Source organism: Chelonia mydas, chromosome 6, assembly GCF_015237465.2.
Source record: "Chelonia mydas isolate rCheMyd1 chromosome 6, rCheMyd1.pri.v2, whole genome shotgun sequence".
Classification (NCBI taxonomy): domain Eukaryota; kingdom Metazoa; phylum Chordata; order Testudines; family Cheloniidae; genus Chelonia; species Chelonia mydas.
In genome coordinates, this window is record NC_051246.2 from 61,673,560 (window position 1) to 61,692,463 (window position 18,904).

General features: G+C 52.0%; 1 protein-coding gene across 7 annotated transcripts; it reads left to right on the forward strand.

The window, feature by feature from the left end:
• The first annotated feature begins 2 nt into the window (after window positions 1-2).
• On the forward strand, window positions 3-18,553 carry LOC102930032 (DNA transposase THAP9). 7 transcript variants are annotated; one of them, XM_043550100.1, is made up of 8 exons: window positions 3-137; window positions 1,387-1,582; window positions 7,065-7,184; window positions 7,587-7,806; window positions 8,292-8,448; window positions 10,632-12,303; window positions 12,397-12,477; window positions 17,429-18,553. In XM_043550100.1, exons 1-8 carry the CDS (start codon window positions 58-60, stop codon window positions 17,486-17,488), a joined length of 2,586 nt encoding a protein of 861 aa, XP_043406035.1. In that variant the 5' UTR covers window positions 3-57; the 3' UTR covers window positions 17,489-18,553. The 7 variants fall into 7 exon arrangements, 6 of the variants coding, with proteins under 6 accessions (XP_043406035.1, XP_043406034.1, XP_037756121.1 ...); XR_006291933.1 differs by having other exon boundaries at window positions 10,632-12,856; XM_043550099.1 differs by having other exon boundaries at window positions 12,397-18,553.
• Window positions 18,554-18,904: the final 351 nt, after the last annotated feature.

Here is an 18,904-nt window from a genome sequence, read left to right on the forward strand (position 1 = left end):
GGCAGAGTAGTCAGGACGGCGTACGGATTTAGAGCCCCCCCGGGGCTGTGCCGGACGATGCCCAAGGCCTGCTCCGCCATTAACTGTCCGAACCGGGACACGCGGGAGAACCGCGCCCGGGGTCTCTCCTTCCACAGGTCGGCGCGGGATCGGGCCCTGATGCTGCTGCGAGGGGCTGGTATCCCTGTGGGCGGGGCTTCCCGGGGCTGGTATCCCTGTGGGCGGGGCTAGTACCCGGGGGGCGGGGTCTGGTTTATTCTCCTGCGGGAAGGGTTAGGGCTAGTTGCCCTCCTAGTTGTACCTATGGCTCCATGACCAGCAGGATGGCGGGTGCCACGGGGCAGGCCTGGGCGTGGGGACCGGGATGGACGGGGGTGTGTGCCACGGGGCAGGCCTGGGCATGGGGACCGGGATGGACGGGGGTGCCATGGGGCAGGCCTGGGCGTGGGGACCGGGATGGACGGGACGGGGGGGTGCCACGGGGCACGCCTGGGCATGGGGACCGGGATGGACGGGGGTGCCACGGGGCACGCCTGGGCGTGGGGACCGGGATGGACGGGGGGTGCCACGGGGCTCGCCTGGGCGTGGGGACCGGGATGGATGGGGGTGTGCCACGGGGCAGGCCTGGGCGTGGGGACCGGGATGGACGGGACGGGGGGGTGCCACGGGGCAGGCCTGGGCGTGCGGACCAGGATGGACGGGGGGTGCCACGGGGCAGGCCTGGGCGTGGGGACCGGGATGGACGGGGGGTGCCACGGGGCAGGCCTGGGCGTGGGGACCGGGATGGACGGTGGTGTGCCACGGGGCACGCCTGGGCGTGGGGACCGGGATGGACGGGGGTGTGCCACGGGGCACGCCTGGGCGTGGGGACCGGAATGGACGGGGGTGTGTGCCACGGGGCAGGCCTGGGCGTGGGGACCGGGATGGACAGGAGGGGGGTGCCACGGGGCAGGCCTGGGCGTGGGGACCGGGATGGATGGGGGTGTGCCACGGGGCACGCCTGGGCGTGGGGACCGGGATGGATGGGGGTGTGCCACGGGGCACGCCTGGGCGTGGGGACTGGGATGGATGGGGGTGTGCCACGGGGCACGCCTGGGCGTGGGGACCGGGATGGACGGGGGTGTGTGCCACGGGGCAGGCCTGGGCGTGGGGACCGGGATGGACGGGGGTGTGTGCCACGGGGCAGGCCTGGGCGTGGGGACCGGGATGGACGGGAGGGGGGGTGCCACGGGGCACACCTGGGCGTGGGGACCAGGATGGACGGGAGGGGGGGTGCCACGGGGCAGGCCTGGGCCTGGGGACTGGGATGATGTCTGTCATGTGCCGTGTCTCACGCATTCCCATGGTAACATAACAGGACTGAGAAGTTCACCTGTCTCTCTGCAGCTTCCCCAAAGCCCATGAGCTGAGGAAGAGGTGGATGTTGGCTGTGAAGCGCATTGAGCCTGGCTCCAGGAAGCTGTGGATCCCAGGTGCTGGAGCCTGCCTCTGCTCGCAGCACTTCACCCAGGATGAGTTTGAGCTTTATGGAGGGCAGAAGCGGCTGAAGGCTGGTGTGATCCCATCTGTGTTCTCCTTTAAGGTGCTGTGGACTGGGGAGGGCCTGGTGGTGATCACAGAGCCAGCCATCTTAGAGAGGAGCTGTATGTGCATGTAGCCCTTCACAGACCAACATCCAGCAACAGCCCTTGCCCAGACAGCCTCTGGCATAGTGGGCCTTAGTGTCAATGAAATCATGGCTATTCCAGGGACTAGTCCCTCCAATTCAAGGCTGCTGATTGCCCCCAGTTAACAGAGTTTCTACTTTAGCTCATAAGATAGGGGTTTGTGCTTTGGGTGCTGATGGTCCTACATTCAATCCTGCTGATGATTGCAGTGCGTGGCTACAGCATCTCTCCTTCATATTTGTAAACTAAGTCAGAAATGCAAAGCCTTAGTAGGTTCCCAACAAATCTGCCCTCTTGCACGAGGGCAAGAGTGTTCCCTGCAGCCTCTATAGTCTTCCAGGATGTTGTCCAGTTTTAGAGTAAGAGACTGTATCACTTATTCTGCTTGCCCTGGCACCAAAGCCATATATAGTGTGACTGTTTCCTCCCTGAGCAATGTCATGAAGAAAAGATGGATTGTGTAATTAAAGGATAGGATTTCTGGCTTCTGTTGCAGATCCTGCTGCTGACTTCTGTGGGACCTTGAGCAAGGTCTGTGAGGCATGGTTTCCCTGTATGTAACACAGGGAAAGTGATACTTCCCTATGTGCTGGGGATACAGAGGAAGCGTGTGGAGCTCCTCAGTTGAATGAGGCTAGAGAAGGACAAAGTATGTTGAGAAAGATGTCTCTGAATATGTAGCCTCATACCTCACTGGAAATTCAGACCTGGCCTTCCATCCATTCCCTCCCCTAGGCTGTGCTCACCATTATCTGTCTCCCAGTGTAGGTCTGTGACTGAACTTATCTGCTCTGGATCAAACCTAACAGCTTCTTGCAGTACTCTCCTCGCAGCTTGAGACACTGATGTTTATTACCCTTTTTTATGAAGCACCAACCAGTCTTCCATCCTCAGCACATGAGAACCATTTCACAGATCTCTGCATTAGTAAAAATGTCATCTTGTTGAGTTTCTTCTCGGACTGTTTTTCTTCTGGCACAAGAGGGCTGACCTCACACTATTACAATGTGTCCCTTCTCCTTCTTGCCATGGCCATTCATCAATGATAGTGGATGGAGGGGGATGCTCTCTGTTCCATTACTCCTACTGACTCCTCCGTTCCACAGGTGGTCTTTGTTTAGAGATCAGATTATAATAATGAGGTTATTTAAGATAGATAGAAGGGATAGCATAGAAGGGAGCTACTGCCCTTGACTCTCTATCTCTGCAGCCCACACATAATAGGCATTTTGCAACTTAGTGTGGGAAGCATCAAAGACCAAGTCAATGAAGTATCCTCTTACACAGCATGCAAACTATGGCCTCTGAACAAGATTAGCATTACAGGTATGACCTCTCTCAGCAGTGACGGCTTCATCTACTGTTAACCTCTATACCCCAGCCCTTGGATCAAAAACCTAGCAGAAGTGTGTTATGAAGGCCAACACATCCAGGTTCTGCCAAACCAACAGGGGAAGCAAATTCCAGAGTTGAGAGCCCCCCCTCTGCCCCACTAAGAACACCTAGCCAGCAGTCCCTAGGTGTTCAAAACAGGGACGTTGTGCTGGCCGCTTCCCGGAGTGGCGCCGGGGCCAGGGCAGGCAGGCAGGGAGCCTGCCCTGGATCCAGTGCACGCCATTGCCACCCTGGAGCCGCTCCAGGTAAGCGGCACCAGGCCGGAGCCCGCACCCTGAGCCCCTTCTACACCCTGCACCCCAACTCCGTGCCCTGAGCCCCCTGCCTGCACCTCAACCCCCTGCTGCACCCTGCCTGCACCCCAACCTCCTGCCCTGAGCCCCCTCCCTCACTGTGCACCCTCTCCTGCACCCCAGTCCCTTCCCTGAGCCCCCTTGTACGCCCCGAACCCCTCCTCTGCACCAACCCCTTGCCCTGAGCCCCTTCCTGCACACCACACTTCCCCCCCGCTCTCCAACCCCCACCCCCAGCCCTACATTCATTGCCCTGCATGCAATTAATTTCCCCACCCAGATGTGGCCCTCTGGCCAAAAAGTTTGCCAACCCCTGCACTACAGGCTTGAATCTCTTTGGCTAGCCTAGATTTATTGTGCTGTCACATGGGCTGTGCTGCAACAGGAACAACTTCGTCAGTCTCTCTCCATCAAGTTCCTCGCAAGTGTTCCTGTCCCTGTTGATGGCCCAGCTCTTGACAAAGTTTCTCTGCTCAGGATGATACCTTCTGATCCTATCTACAGGTTTCCCTGAAAGCAGCAAGAATAGTGAATCACTGGCAGTAGGCATATTCAGCTTTTTTGTTTCCTTTACTGGTGGAGGAAAGATCTCCTGCCTGTGACTTTTCTCTGGAAGTGACTGCTGTCACATAAGTATTGGGCAGTTCTCTGTTTCCTGCAGTTGTTTCTTTCACATCTCAGCCTGGTCAGATGATCAGTCCCTTGATGCCAGGTTTCTGAGCTCCAACCTGGCGGCTTGTCCCTCACCCCCTGACTTCCAGGTCCTGCCTTGCATCTGGCTTCTGCCCCTGCTCTGTGTTTAGAGCCCCACCCCTTTCTGAACTGCTCTTAAAGCGGATCAGGAGCCAGTTCTAGCCTCCCAATCTCAGTTCTCCTTGCTGTTTCCCAGCCCTGCTCAGGAAGCAATGGCCTCAAAGAGCATCCATTACATGAGGGAAAACAAGTGAAATGTGACCAAGTTTGTTCTTGACGCTTGCTGTGTGGTTGGGGGCATTTCCCAGCATAAAAGGTCCTGCTGTAAACAGGTGTTTGAGCTGAGGTTCCAATTTAAAGAGGAAATCCAAGAATCCTGTGCAGGAAGTAGGGAAATAATCGGAGCCAACAGTTTCAGAGGCCAAGAGCAAAGGTGGAAGTGGAGCAATGGGGATGGAATCTACCCCGTATTTACAGGGCCTGGCCCAAGAGAGAAAAATGGAGACTCTCCAAGGATTACCTTCATGTGTTCCAGTGAGTGGGGGCGGGCTGCCTGGGACAAACAACATTTATTCCTGATAGGGTTGGACAGGGAGAAGCAGGAACCCAGTAGGCAAAAGTGTACACTGGGCTGAGAATCAGGGTGTTGAGAAAGGAAAATTCAGGAAATGGCCAGTAACCAGACTTCCTGTGCTGATTGGAGACATAAACTGCCAACTAGAGCTACTGGCCTCTTGTGCCATTACTGAACAAGGAGTCAGAGGGGATACACAGGAAAGGGGCTACTGTGGATTCAGTGAACAGCGAAAAACACCTCGGTAAGAAGCAACTCCCCATGGGGAACAGTATGGAATGGGTAGTGCCCAAGGGGGTCTATCCTGGGACTGTGGGGACAGAAACAATATTAATTCAAGCCTTGCACTTTGTATCTTCAAAGCACTTTACAAATGGTAACTAGCCCTCACAGCCCCCGGGAGAGGGGCCAGCATCAACCCATCCTACAGCTGGAAAACTGAAGGTGCAGAGACAGGAAGTCTCTGTTAGCCAAGTCCGCCCAGCAAATTAGTGTCACATCAGGGATAAAAACAGTTCTGCTCCATGTCTAGATCTTGTTGTCTTTTGGTGTAGGTGGTTCCAGCCCATGGGTGTCACAGAATTGCTAGAAACAGGAATAGTGCATTAAAATGAGCGAGTCAGTAATGAAACCTCTCAAACCCAAACCTGAATGGCTTAGCTGCCTAGAACATGTCAATGCAGTAGCTAGCTAGGTGGTTTCCCCAAGTTATCCACTCAGAGCTCCAGGTGGCTGTGTGTGGGGCTCTCTGCTCTGAGAGGCTACCCCACTTGCTGGTCTTCAGCCAGCATTTTTGCAGTCACTGGAGATTTCCTAGGAGTCCTTGCATGTGGACAAATCCTTTTTCTGGGATTAGCCTTACTAAGTTTCCTAGCCCCAGCTCTGCTGGTCCACTGGTGAGGAGAGGGCCAGCTCCATTTCTGACTCTGATGCAGCTAGTCTTGGTGGTACCCTATGAACACTGGTGCCCAGCCCAAGAAAATTCATTAGTATAATTTCTCTCACATAGGTTTGCACATCAGTGGTGTTCCCTTCCTTTGAAGGGACTCTTGTGGTCCCGGCTCCTTTCAACTTCTCCGCCCAGGTGCCTCTAGAGAATACTTGAGCCATAGTTACACGAATCCAGCACTGCCCATAGTTTGTACCTTCACTGTATGGCTTCTCTGGGTCCCAACTGTATTAATCAAAGACTGAGTTACTATGAGCTTGTGTGGGCAGGGCTTGTCTCCTTCCTGTTTGTACAGCACCAAGCACAGGATGGAACTCAGTAAATGACCCCCTGGGGTGGGGGACTTCAGCCCCCAGCCAGGCCAGAATCTGGCTGCAGTGATAGAAGAGGGAGAGAGCAAGCATGACCATACAATGAGAAGAGGAGGAAAAGGAAAAACACAGAAGCCAGAGGATTTTCTCCAGCTAAGCAGAGTGAGTGGATAACTCTTGACATGCCACTGCTCTCTATAGCCCTGGAGCAACTGCCCCTGGAAAAAGCCAGTACAGTTTAGGGAAGAGAAAGAAAACAGAGAATGGCAACAAAGCTGCTAAGAGCATTGGAGGAAGAAAGCCACAAGGGAGAGGTTTATGTACTGTTGGAAGGAGATTAGCTGGAGGCAGGAGCAGCCTCTGAGCCTCTCTAGTGTCTTATTCTAGCTTCAGGCTGTTGTTTCATTTAAGGAGAGTTTGTGTCTGTGTGTAAGTTTTAGGCTGACTGTTAGGGGAATGATCAGCAGATCAGGGAGCAGGGGCTCAACGCTGTAAAGATCCTAGAACAGGCTATGGCCGATGTTTGTGGGGAGAATGGACGATTGTGGAGGGGGATGACTGGGTGATCAACCAATCATTTCTGGTCTCCTTATTAACTATTCTTAGCCCTGCTGGCAGGCAGAAGCCTCTTCAGCACTGCTCCTGTCCTTCCAGCAGCTCACAGCCCTCTGGAGTTTCTACATCACTCTTTAGGTGTAGCCAAAACCTGGGCCAGGGCAGCTGACGGAATTTACAGGGTAAAGGAGGGAGGATGGTTCTGTGACTGAAGGAGAGGACTAGGTGAGTCCGGACCTATGGGATCTGTTCCAAGCTCTGCCAGTCACTCAGTGTGGGATCCCTTGGGCAAGTAACGTTCCCTCTCTGAGCCTGAGTTTCTCTGTTTGTAAAATGGGGGTAATAAATATCTCCAGGGGGCTGGGAGGCTGAATTAATATGTTCCAGGCAGTGCAGAGTATTATTAATAGCACTGGGGTTGTGGCCCTGTTGGCTGAGTCCCTCATCTGCACTGGCCTCCCCAATGGCTGAGTCTTCCGAGGCTGTTGCTCCTGCCTGTGCCACTCAAGGTCTATGTACCCTTGACACTATGTACCCTGAGAGTCCCTATTCCCTGCACATGGGTCACACATTTATTAGTCACGAACTTAGTGCTGCTTGAATGATCTGAACTTCTGCTCCACACAGAAATCACCCAGAGGGCAACGTCCACCCAGATCCCTTAAAGCTATGGGTGCCAATATACCATCAGTAGGCGCTAGTGAGACTATTTCACCAGCAGATGTCTCTCCAGCTCAATCTAAAGTGGTAAGTAGAAATGCCAGGGGCACCCAGGGCCAGGTTTGATGCCAAAAGCCCAGAGCACCCATCCCCTGGGGCCTACAGTTAAGACAGTACTTAATTGCCTGTAATGCAGGAGGCTGGGAGTAGCTTTGTATGACTGAGGTGCAGTCGGCAGTAACAGGAATGATTCCTGCCTCTCAGGCTTCATAGATCTCAGCACTCAGGCTGGCCTCTGACAGGAAGCTGGGGAGGGGAGAAGACCAGGTGGCCAACGCTGATGGCTTTAAAAATTAACTTATCACACTGTGTGAAAATGTCCTTGGCTCTCACAGTGGCTGGGGAGGGAGGGCCAGGAGCTAGGCCAGCAAGAATATAGGATAGGTAGGTCATTGGAAGGGTGACTGAAGCTCCTCCGTGTCCCTGCAGGTGGAGCTCATCCACGTTGAGCACCAGTACAGCCTGACGGAGGGCAGAACAAAATCCCCTCTCCCCCCAAGCCCGGTGCTAGGGAGCGAGCGGGCACAGGATGCAGCCCAGCGGCGCCTCACCTACTATCGGCTGGAGCTGCGGAGTGTTTTGGAGGGCCTGCGGGAGCAACACCTCCTCCTTGAGGACAAGGAGCACATGCTGAGAGCCCAGTTTACTGGTACACAAGGGGGATGGGAACTGAGGGGTTGGGAATACTGACCTCGCTGCCCTTTCAGAGACCATGTGTTAAATAACAAGACTTGTCCTGCCCCAGAGCCTCAGCCTGACATGGGAGTCAGCACAGTGAAGGGGGTGAGACCTGGCTCTGGCCTTGGGGAGTACAAGCTGCTCCCGGCCTGTGAACAGTGCATTTCTTCTCCTAGAGACAGTTAAATGGTGTTCCTCCCCCATCGATGGCAGCAAACCCAGAGGAGGGGGTGTTGTACCCACTTTGCCCCACATCCCTTTTGAGCTTTAGGGCCTTGTACCTACTAGAGCCCTGAGTATACCCCAAGGAAAGGGCCTCATGCCTGCTTTCTGCCACAAACTGCAGTAGAGAAGGGTACCTACTCTCTGCAGATCTTTCTCACAAAATAAGCCCCAGCCCAGGCAGCTTTCACCCTACTCTCTGCCCCATTCCCAATACCCATCTCTTTGCTCTAGCAGACTTGCAGCTTGACTTGCGCTATGAAGGAACCCAGCGTGGGAGCTACCCGGCCACCATGCGCAACTTCGCCGTCTCACTTCATCTGTTCTCACCCAAGGCCTACGAGTGTGTGGCGAGGACTTTCCAGCTGCCAGAACCCACCACCTTGCACGTGTGCGTCTCTCCTACATGCATCATTCCCTCCACTGCTGGACAAATGCTATTAGGAAATCTCCACCAGCACTGGGCACAGGCCTACAGAGTCTCGTTCTTGAGCCCTGTCTCTAATCCACAGAGCAGGCTAGGAAGATGTAATTACGAGACTCTGTTGAGCAAGCGAGGTCCCAGCACCTCCCAGCCCAGCTACAAGAGGCCATGTTTTGGAATTGGACCCTGCTGTCTTGCAGAGGGGCCTGGAATCTCTTTCAGGCCTCATGGGAGAGTGTGGCAGATCAAGCCAAACTTACAGCACTAGGCAACATGTACAAAATCAAGAGAAGAAAGTGCAGGAGCTATGAGAGCAACCTTCACCTATTCCAGGGAACAGGGCTGGAGGCCAGAGGACCACTGTTTTAGTGTCCAAGAGGGACAAGAAGGGAGAAGCAGGAACCTGCCAGCCAGCTACTTAGACATTGGCCCTAGGCCAGGGGTGGGCAAACTTTTGGCCCAAGGGCCACATTTGGGTATGGAAATTGTATGGTGGGTCATGAATGCTCACGAAATTGGGGGTTGGAATGCAGAAGTGGGTGAGGGATCCAGCTGGGGATACGGGCTTTGGGATGGGGCCAGAAAAGAGGAGTTCAGGGTGCAGGAGGAGGCTCTGGGGATGAGGGGTTGGGGGTGCAGGAGGGTGCTCCGGGCTGAGACCGAGGGGTTTGGAGGACGGGAAGGGGATCAGGGGTGGGGCAAGGGGTTGGGGCATGGAAGGGGGGCGGGAGTGCAGGCTCTGGGGGGCACTTAACTCAAGCAGCTCCCAGAAGCAGTGGCATGTTCCCTCTCCGGCTCCTACATGGAGGCGCAGCCAGGCAGCTCTGTGCACTGCCCCATCTGCAGGCACCATCCCTGCAGCTCCCATTGGCCATGATTCCTGGCCAATGGGAGCTGCAGGGTCAGCGCAGACACCATGTAGAGCCTTCTGGCTGCCCCATGTGTAGGAGCCGGAGGGGGACATGCTGCTGCTTCTGGGAGCTGTGTGGAGCGAGGCAAGCTCCTGACCCTGCTCCCTGGCTGGAGCAAGGCAAGCCCTGGAACCCGCTCCCTAGCGGGAGCTTGAGGGCCAGATTAAAACATCTGGAGGGCTGGATGCGGTCCCCAGGCCATAGTTTGCCCACCCCTGCCCTAGGCTGAGGATCAGGGAGCTGATATGTAAACATCTGGGTGATGTGGCCAATAACAGGCAGACACAGGGCTTAATGAGAAGAGGGATTGTCAGCCTCCAGTGCCGTTAATGAGCCACAAGAGAGGGAGAGAGGGACCAGTGCGGCTTTGCACAGGGATTAATGGAGAATCACAAAGTGGTGAGGGGAGCAAAGAGGGGAAACAGCAGGGATCAGAGCCAGGCTTTCTAGCCAGTGTTTTCATTAATCATCTAGAGGCTGGAGTGGTATCAGATTTACTGACAAGCCTGATGCAGACACATAGGAAACGGGGAGAGGAAACAGCTGAAGAGGCTGGGACAGCGAGAGCTGAAGACACAAAGATGCATCAGTCTGAGATACCCTTACACCCAGAGAGGCAAGAGGACACAGGTGTGAAGTGGGGGAGGGGTGACTAGTCTGAAGAACCAATGGGGTGGGGATAATAAGTTTGGGGTGCTGTGCAGTAGCATTCAGATGTGTCTCTAGGCAAATGGCATGTAATACTAAAGTAGTAACAGTGCTGCTCTCCCTAGCCCTGGGGCAGCCAGAACACTAAGTGCAGCTCTCAGCTCCACACCCGAGAAGAGAATGGGAAGAAAAAAGGGCAAACAAACCAGAAAGACAGTTCTGGGGATTAGAGGACAGGAGAGATGAGGTGAGCCCAAGGAGGGTTAACTGAAAGAGGCTTAATGAGAGAGAGGAGCATGCCTGTTGTCTGAATACCAGAGAGAGACGGAAGGGAGCTTAGCCTCAGGCTGCCTCTGCTTCTCCTGTCCTCAGTGGGGGTGACAAGGGAGGGGGAATTTATCTTAGACACCAGCTTGTCTCTTCCCCCACAGATCCCATGGGAAGAATCCCATCCAGGTGTGTGGCTGCATCCTCACCTTTTGTATTCTCTGAAAGTTCTGTTACTTGCCAATGAACGTCCTATTCCTATCCCAGTATGGTGCTTTTGCAGCTTCCCTCCCAGGTAACCTTCCTCTATGTTCTCTATTGCAGGTGGCTCTCAAACCCAGATTACAGGCCAGGGTTCAGCCAGCAAGTCTTTAGTGTACTGGCAGAGAGATCACAGGCAGGGGATGGAGACTTCCAATCCTGTTCTCTGCTCATTGGTGCGATGTCATTGGAGAGGAGAATCCAGTATGACCAGCACACCAACAGCATGCAGGGGCTAGTGGACTTTGGTGCTGGGAATTATGATGCAGATGAGGTGCCAGCGGCAGGAGAAGCCCTCATGCTTGTGGCAGTAGGATTCCAGGGGCATTGGATAGCTCCTCTTGGCTATTTCCTCCTTGCCACACTCACTGGTGACGTGCAGTCCCAGCTCCTGCGTCACTGTATCCTCAAACTGTACAGCATTGGCCTGCAGGTGGTCTCTGTTACTTCAGATGCCACAGCCCCCAATGTGGACACAGCCAGGCGGCTGGGAGTGCTGGTGGATGGAGTCTCTGTGAAGTCCACGTTTTTCCACCCTGCCAATCCTGCACTGGAAGTCGCATATTTCTTTGACCCCTGCCACCTGCTCACGCTGGTTCACAACACGCTGCAGGCATACGTCAGCCTCCAGGTTTGCAGCAAGGCCATCTGCTGGGACTACATCCTGCGCCTTGGGGTTCTGCAGGAGCAGGAGGTGCTCCAGGCTGCCCACAAGTTTAGTGGGGTCAGCGTATCGGGGCAGCGGGTGTGGGGGAACGGTGCTGCACAGCTGTTCAGTGAGAGCACGGCCCAGGCACTGCACTTTGCAGCCAGCCTAGGCTTGTCCCAGTTCCTGGGGCATGAAACCACTTCACACTTTATCACCCTGCTCAGTGCAGTGTTTGATGTGTGCAGCAGTCGGAGCGTCCACAGTAAAGGGCCCAAAGCGCCACTGTCCCTTGCCAGTTATGACTCCCTCAATAACCTCTGCAATGAGTATGAGAATCTGCTGCGCAAGCTGCATGATGGCACTGGGGAGCTGCTAGGGCTGAGCAGGCATCGCTGGGGCTTTCTGGGCTTCCTGGTAAACCTGCGCAGCTTGCAGTGGATGGCAAAAACTTATCTGGAGGGAGAGGACAGGACTGTGCCATATTTGCTCACTGGCTGGTGGAGCCTGGACCCGTTGGAATGGTGCTGGGGAGCCATTCGGCAGGGTTGTGAGGAGAGAGGGGCTACCACAGCACAGGCTTTCCAGTCCGCATACAGACATGTCCTGTGCAAGGGTCTTGCTGCGCTGGGATGCAATACACCCAATTTGCTGGATGTGTCCTTGAGCAGACGGGCCAGCCTCCAGCTTCAGGCCTCCTGGCCACTGGGAAAGGGGCAAGTCTGGCTGGATCATTGGTGCCCAGGTTCCAGGCAGGATACCAGTGCCATAGACTTATCTCCATCCCTCCTTTCACAGTTAGAGGAAGACACAACTACCTATGTTTCCCGCTTTGTGGTACGGAAACTCCTGCCACTCCTCACCTGCGCTGAGTGTCGAGCTGCCCTGATGTCCTCTTCTGGGGTTGAGCCTGCAGGCAGTGCCCTAATGTGTGTGAAGAACAGAGGAAAGCAGTGGCTCCCTGCAGAGTCTGTTCGAAGGGTGATCCGCAGGGCAGAGAAGATCTTTGGCCTTTCCACGTGGTTCTTTAGAGACTCCAGGCAGCACAGAAGTTGGGGCTTGGTGCTAGAGCTGGCCATCTTGGCAGATGTGAGTGAGGAGCCAGGCCTTTTCCCATCTCTTCATGATCATCTCTTTGAAAGCAACATGCTCGTTTCCAATCACTATGTCACTATCCTCCAGGGCCTTGTGCGAATCTTCTTGGAGCTGCATTCAGGAGAGTTGTGGGCAGCACAGGGACCAGAGTTGGGACAATCCACTTGGGTAAGTCGCTCCAAGGAAGCAAACAGTGAGCAGAGCCAGGGCAGTGCCAACAGCCAACAAAGGAACTGGCCCTGTCAAACACCTGGACTCAAGCAATGGTTTCATGCTCCTTGAAGAGAAGTTGACTGGACTTTGGGGAGAAAGGCCCGTCTGAGCTGCAGGAGAGGCTGGCTGGGCTCTGCACTCCTGCCTGCAGCCCTAGACCAGTTCCTGTTTGGGCTATGAATTCTGAGCAGCAGAGTTTCACAAGACCTTGAGAAACTTAGTGTTTTAAATACAATTTTTGTATCAACCTTCAGGGGTTTCAATTGCAGAACTGGAGGAATAGGCCAAAATCAAATGAACTGCCTTAGAGGGGAGAGGACGGTTGTGAAAGCAGGTAGAGAGATTCTTTCCTTGAAACAGAACGGATACTCGATTCCTATAGCCTGTATCTCAGCTCCAGAGCAATATGGCTGCCTAGCACTTCAGTGGTCCTCCTCATCCTAGTATTTGAGCTTCACAATACCCCTCCCCCCAGGAGCTCAGGAAGTAAAGTGATCTCTGTGTACAGATAGGGCACTACAACACAGGGAATAAGTAACTTGATCAAGGTTGCATACACTGTGGCAGAGCCAGAGATGGAACCCAGATCTCCTGAGCATCTGTCCAGTGGCCTAACCACAGCACCACCATCTCTCTTCAAACTCAAAACTTCCAAATCTTTTAGTAGTGGCAAGAGATCTGTCTGACCTTCCCTACCCCATCCTTCCAAGTTCTCCAGATCTACCCCCCACCCCAGTTTCTAGTAGCAGCCACAGTGTGTGAGGCACTTTCCAAAAAAGGAAGAAGGCAGGGTCCCCAGCCCAAAGGCTGGGCAGGCATTAGGGGGTAGGAGTGTAACGTACAGCTAAAGAGGTGAAAGCAGTAAATGGCCACATTAAGTACAACTGTTTTAATAACAAACTTAACTTTTTTTTTTAAATGTTATCCCCAACTACATGCCATCATTAGCCCTTTAGTTTCTTCCAAGCATCAGTATAGAAGTGGGTCTTTAGGAGGGATTTGAATGGAGAGAAGAGTAGCCTCACAGATCTATGGGTGTTCCATAGCAGGTAAACAGGGTGTTGAGATTAGGGGCAACTGCAGATAGGTAGGAAGGGATAGAATTGTCCAAGACCTAGTTTGAGTTTGCTGTGGTATAGGAGGGGGAGCCAGAAGGAGTCAAACCAGGGGAAATGTTATGGACAGAGCAACAGGCAAGGAACATTATTTTGGTGGCAGTGTTCTGTACGGGGGCTGGCAGAGAATCCAGCAAGGAAGGAGTTACACTCATCAAGGTGGGAGATGACAAGGGCTGGAATAAGAGTTTCAAGGAGTGGGATACAGCGAGATCTTGGAGGAAGGAGCCGCAGATTTTGGATACAGCCTAGATGTGCAGGGAGAGATAGCTATTGAAGAGGGCAGTTTATAGGCCCAAGTGACAAGGAGAATGATGGGATAGGAATGTTGCTAGTGGAAAAGGGAAAGAGCGGGAGCTCGGTTCTAACCCTATTGAGTTGAGTGCAAAACAGGCTGAAATGCAGGCTTGGATAGAGGGAGACATGAATCTGCAAACCCAGTGAGAGATGCTGTGGGGAAAAGGGTGGCCCAGTGAGGCAAGCAGAGGTAGGGGGACAATTGGTAGAGGCCAGCCAAAGTTGAAAGAGGATGCAGTTGATGGCAGTGAAAACAGCAAGGAGGTCAAGAAGGCTAACAGTCGTGAAATTTGGCCAGGAAAATCTCATTAGAGACATTGCTTAGACCAGAGACCTGTCTGTTAAAGACACATCATGCTAACTACCTGATTTCCTCTCACTGTCCCCTTCCCTCCAGCAAGTGCCTGTTCATTCTGTTCTGAATACACTGTTTCCATTCATCCTCTGCTTGGTCTCTCCCGCAGAGCCTGGGTGGCCTGGTACAAATGTGGAGGGTCTCACTGCGTGACTGTCCTCCAGCCTTCACCCTGATGGCAGCACTGAACTAGGTTTGGGGTTGCTCCTTTGCTCACAGGCGCTAGTTACATCTTTTGGGAGGTGTCTTTAAACCCAGCTTACAGGTTTTCCCCCTTAGTTTATTAAGTCAGTTTATTCTTCTGCTGTTCTCTGCCTTTCTGATCCCATTTTGGGTTGGTTCATCCCTGCCCAACTCGCCACTCCCTCCATGGATTTTTCTATCCAGTTACACTGATCTTAAGCGACTGGTACAGGCCTCAGGTTTAGTTCCAGCTTTGGTATAGTCCCTTCCATGAAGTGCCTCTGATCAGCCTATCACCGTCCATAGGTGGCAACTTCTGCTGGCGCCGGTGGGTGCTTGACTCCCGCCTCTGCCCCTGCCCCGACTCCACCCCTGCCCTGTCCCCTCCCGCCCATGTCCTGCCCCCATTCCAACCCCTTCCCCAAATCCCCATCCTGGCCTTGCCTCCTCCCCTGAGCACGCTGCATTTCCGCTCCTCCCCCCATCCCTCCCTCCCAGAGCTTGTTACACTGCAAAACAGCTGTTTTGTGGCAGCAAGCGCAGGGATGAGAAGCAGGGATGCAGCACGCTTAGGGGAGGAGGCAGAGGTGAGATGGGGTGGGAAGCTTGGCTGCTGATGGGTGCAGAGCACCCACTAATTTTTCCCTGTGGGTGCTCCAGCCGCGGAGCACCTGTGGAGTCGGCGCCCATGTCACCATCCAGGTTACAGCCTGCTCTGGGCGTGCTGTTGCCATTAGCAAAAAAGAACTTCACCTGCACAGCTTCTGCCCATTAACCTGGCTACCGCGTCATTTGATTTCTGCTGCCCTCTGCACATGGGCAGAGTCTAACTGTCTGAGCAACAGAGCTGAGGCAGCCCTAGTTAATAATGCAGCCTGACCTTCAGTCGGAGAAAGCCACCATCCAGCACTGAGTGACTATGGCCTTGGGCTAGGTCAGTAAATAGCAGAAATGCAGAGGGTGAGGGGCAGACATGGCTTGTTGCAACAGTTCACTGGGGCACTGGTCAGGTTTCCACACTTGCACCTGTTGCAGTGCTTCAGTCCTAGTGCCAAGCAACCCTACCACACAGAAACCAGCTGCAGCAAGTGCTCCATAGGCTGGGGCTGCTACAGACCCACAGGAAAGTGCCCATCTGCTGCTCATCAACTTCAACATATCTTCAAAAACACAAGTACACAAAGTGTGGGGAAAAGAGATGGGGAGGTTGTAAATTTAAACCGTCTGCAACAAGAAACAGCACCAAGCTCTCTGAAGGACCTGGGCACAATACATTAGCCATAGGGTGGTTGGCGTATGTTGATTACCCCGTCAACCCCCAACCACAGATGGAAACAGTTTTCCCAGCTGGTTCTGGGTTCCACAGTAACAACTCTCACCCCAGAGACTATGTGGCTGCTGCATGGGCCACAGTAATAGGTGGAGCAGCTCAGATGGTAGCCAAGTCAGCTGCTGCTTTATTGTGGAGCTATTGAAAGAGACATATGATCACCCTCATTCCCTCTTCAACTACTTCCTCCAAGCAGGCTCGCAGGTCCTCCTATACCAGCCAGGCTAGCCAAGCACAGGTTTCCCCTTCCAGGAATACAGAAGCTTTCACTGCTAACTCAAGGTAGGCTCTCCCAGAAGGGCTTGGCTATTGTTAATGATTTCATGTGGCAGGCACTTACATACTGTGGTGCCTGGGGGCATAGGTAATATAAAACACTTGAATGGAAAAATACAATTTATTTAAGAAATAATGTAGTTAGTACTGGGGTGGGTCTGTTGTAGTTTAATTTTGCTGTATTCAAAAACTCAGTGTCTGCAACTAGTTCCTGTCTAGCTTTTTGTGTTTCTTTGAGTATCACGTGCGACCACGTGGTGTGGATTGGGGCAGGGCCTATGGAAACTTCACATTCCCTGATTGAATCTTAACATTAAAGCTCATTTTCCATTCAGTGGAGGAACGGGACAAGTTATAACACACACAGGGCTATAGTTTAACATCATCCAAGCATTTAAATGTGAACCTTTCAACAGGTTTCTGTATCTGTTTCAGACAGAGTCTTAAAATGATTTCTGGTTTAACAGCCCCAAACCACATTAACCAATTATGGCAAAGGGCATTTGGCTCCATTATAGTTTTGTATTCATCTTGATTTGTCAGATCTCTGCCAACATCAGAAGTTTGTCAGGCCGTAATTGCATCAGTCTGGTAAACAAGTACACACACAGCTCTTTGTACAGAGTTCTGCACTATGGGGAAAGCACCAGCAGATGTATTAAGTATGGTTTGTTTGTTTTTAAGTAAGTTCTTCACTACTTAGGCTCCCCATTCTATTAATCCATTTGTTTATAGGAATCTCATACTCTGCCATGCCAAAGTTCAGATTTCAGTAAGGTCCAAAACCTCCCCATTCTTAATGTGAGGTCCCCTCGTCCAGTAATACAGTCCTTGTCATTTTATAGAATTCCCAGTGCGCAAACTTGATTTTCTGGATCTGGTCACACAAGCTGTGGTGTATTTAAGTTTTGATATTTCTGAAAAGTTGCAAACAGTCCATTATGATCAGGCTATCATGTTTTCTCAGGACAAACAAAACCTTTTCAGACTTTGTCCTCTGGAGGTGCAAGTTGTTCTTTCTGTATCACAGATTATTTCTGCTTTGCTTCTCTGTACTTCCCACCATCTTTCACATACATTCACCACTTTTTAAAAAGGAGAATTGTGGACTGTCATTCTAAATTACCCTTCCTATGTTCTTCCCAATATTTCCTTGTCACTAGGGGTAGGCGTATTTGTCCTTTTCTGCAAATGGTTATGAAAACTCATATATAAGTTAGGAATATATAGGTGGGAAGACTAGATTTCCCCATTTATTACATATAATTTATTGTTTGTAGGATTTTATCCTTGGCCTGTTTTCCCTCTAGCTCATCTCATGTTCATGTGTACTATCACTATTTGTTCTAGGTCATCTGGCTGTGGGTCAGTGAAGGGAGCAATGCCCTAGCTGGAACTTCAAGATCATGATAAAGGAATGGCTGCATCCTTGGTTACACTTCTCCATGTCCTTTTGTAGGCCATAATCAGTAGTTTATGGTTCATTTCAGCTTGAGGATTCATAACTCTCTCTAGTCAAACTGTATAGTGATAGGCAAGGCCTAGCATCTTTTCAGTTGGACATTTTCTGCCAGTCATGCTCGTAGGGAGCCGTCAGTCCTACTCTTTTTGAAACCTCTTTAGAGACTCTTCCCGTGAGTCAAAGTATTGCTGCAGTAGTGCTATAGTCAGTAAATGCTACGCTTGAATTCTGACCCACTCTGCCATCCAAATCTATTCGGTTTATCTGTGAAGCGATTTTACTGGGAGTTGTTTGAGCTGCATAGGTAGGTACAAGCTTACTGATCTAAATAAACATGCGTTGCAGTCTCAGAATTCTTTTATCTTTGGGTCTCTGCATATTCACAAGTACTTGAATCTTACAGGTCTGCTCACTTTCAGTAACTTAAAATGGACACTTAAGCCTCATTCACTTGAAGATTGTTTCTTCTTATGATTTCCAGTCCCCTCTAGAGTTGTTCCCGAAGTTCAGGAGTGGAGCTGCCCCAGATTATGATGGCATCAATGTACATTTTCACTCCTGAGACACCTTCCTGAACCTGGCACATTGTGCAGATAAATACTTCCTGGTGCCAAGTATAGCCCAAAAGGCAACCTCATGAGGCAGGCAAATATCAAAGCTTTGTGGCCAGGGCCATCTGCCAAACCCTGCCATTGCATCTAATTTGACGAAGAATTTGCCTTCTGCCATCACGGCAGACATTTTACTACTTGTGTTCTTGGAACTCCTTGGGGTCAGTTCAGAGTTTTGAGTCTGCCTGCTTTTTATCTCTACAGTTAAAGGAGTGAATCTGGGTGTTGGTTCTCCTCTGAATGTCTTATTGCTCTTTTTCAAGTTTAAGGCTTTGGAACTTTTTTGTTGGCCTGTATAACATCTGGGTTACCAAAAGACATCTCTCCTGGGTTCCAGTTCTCTCTCTCATGTTTGGCCCAAGTTTGTCAGTTATTCTGACTCTATGGCAGGTATCTTCTCAACCCTGGGCCAAGGACCTCATGTGTGTAAGTGCAGTTACCTTCCTAGGTGAAATTCTAAGTGCTGTTTTTGCAATTTTACCTCTGTATCTCAGTGATAATTCACTTGCCCAGGACTGAAATCTTACAATGAAAAATTAATTCCAATCTCACCTTTAGTTTTGCACTTCATATGTCTCCTTTCTGTTACATTTATTTGGGCTTCTACGGCCATTCTGTATGTCACATGTAAGCCAGAACTGAGGACCCTAGGCTATCCACATGACATTTGAATGCCAGCACCATGAACTTCAGACACCACCACCCCTCCCCCTACCTCAGTTGCCCCAGTGGAATATAAAGATGGAGAGACGA

What these genes read in the sequence shown, in the direction of transcription:
- LOC102930032 (XM_037900193.2), top strand. Translation starts at nt 58, where the DNA reads ATGCCCAAGGCCTGCTCCGCCATTAACTGTCCGAACCGGGACACGCGG. An exon ending in CATCTGTGTTCTCCTTTAAG is followed by an intron (nt 1,583 to 7,064) that starts GTGCTGTGGACT and finishes TGCTCCACACAG; the next exon opens with AAATCACCCAGAGGGCAACG. An exon ending in GAACCCACCACCTTGCACGT is followed by an intron (nt 8,449 to 10,631) that starts GTGCGTCTCTCC and finishes TCTCTATTGCAG; the next exon opens with GTGGCTCTCAAACCCAGATT.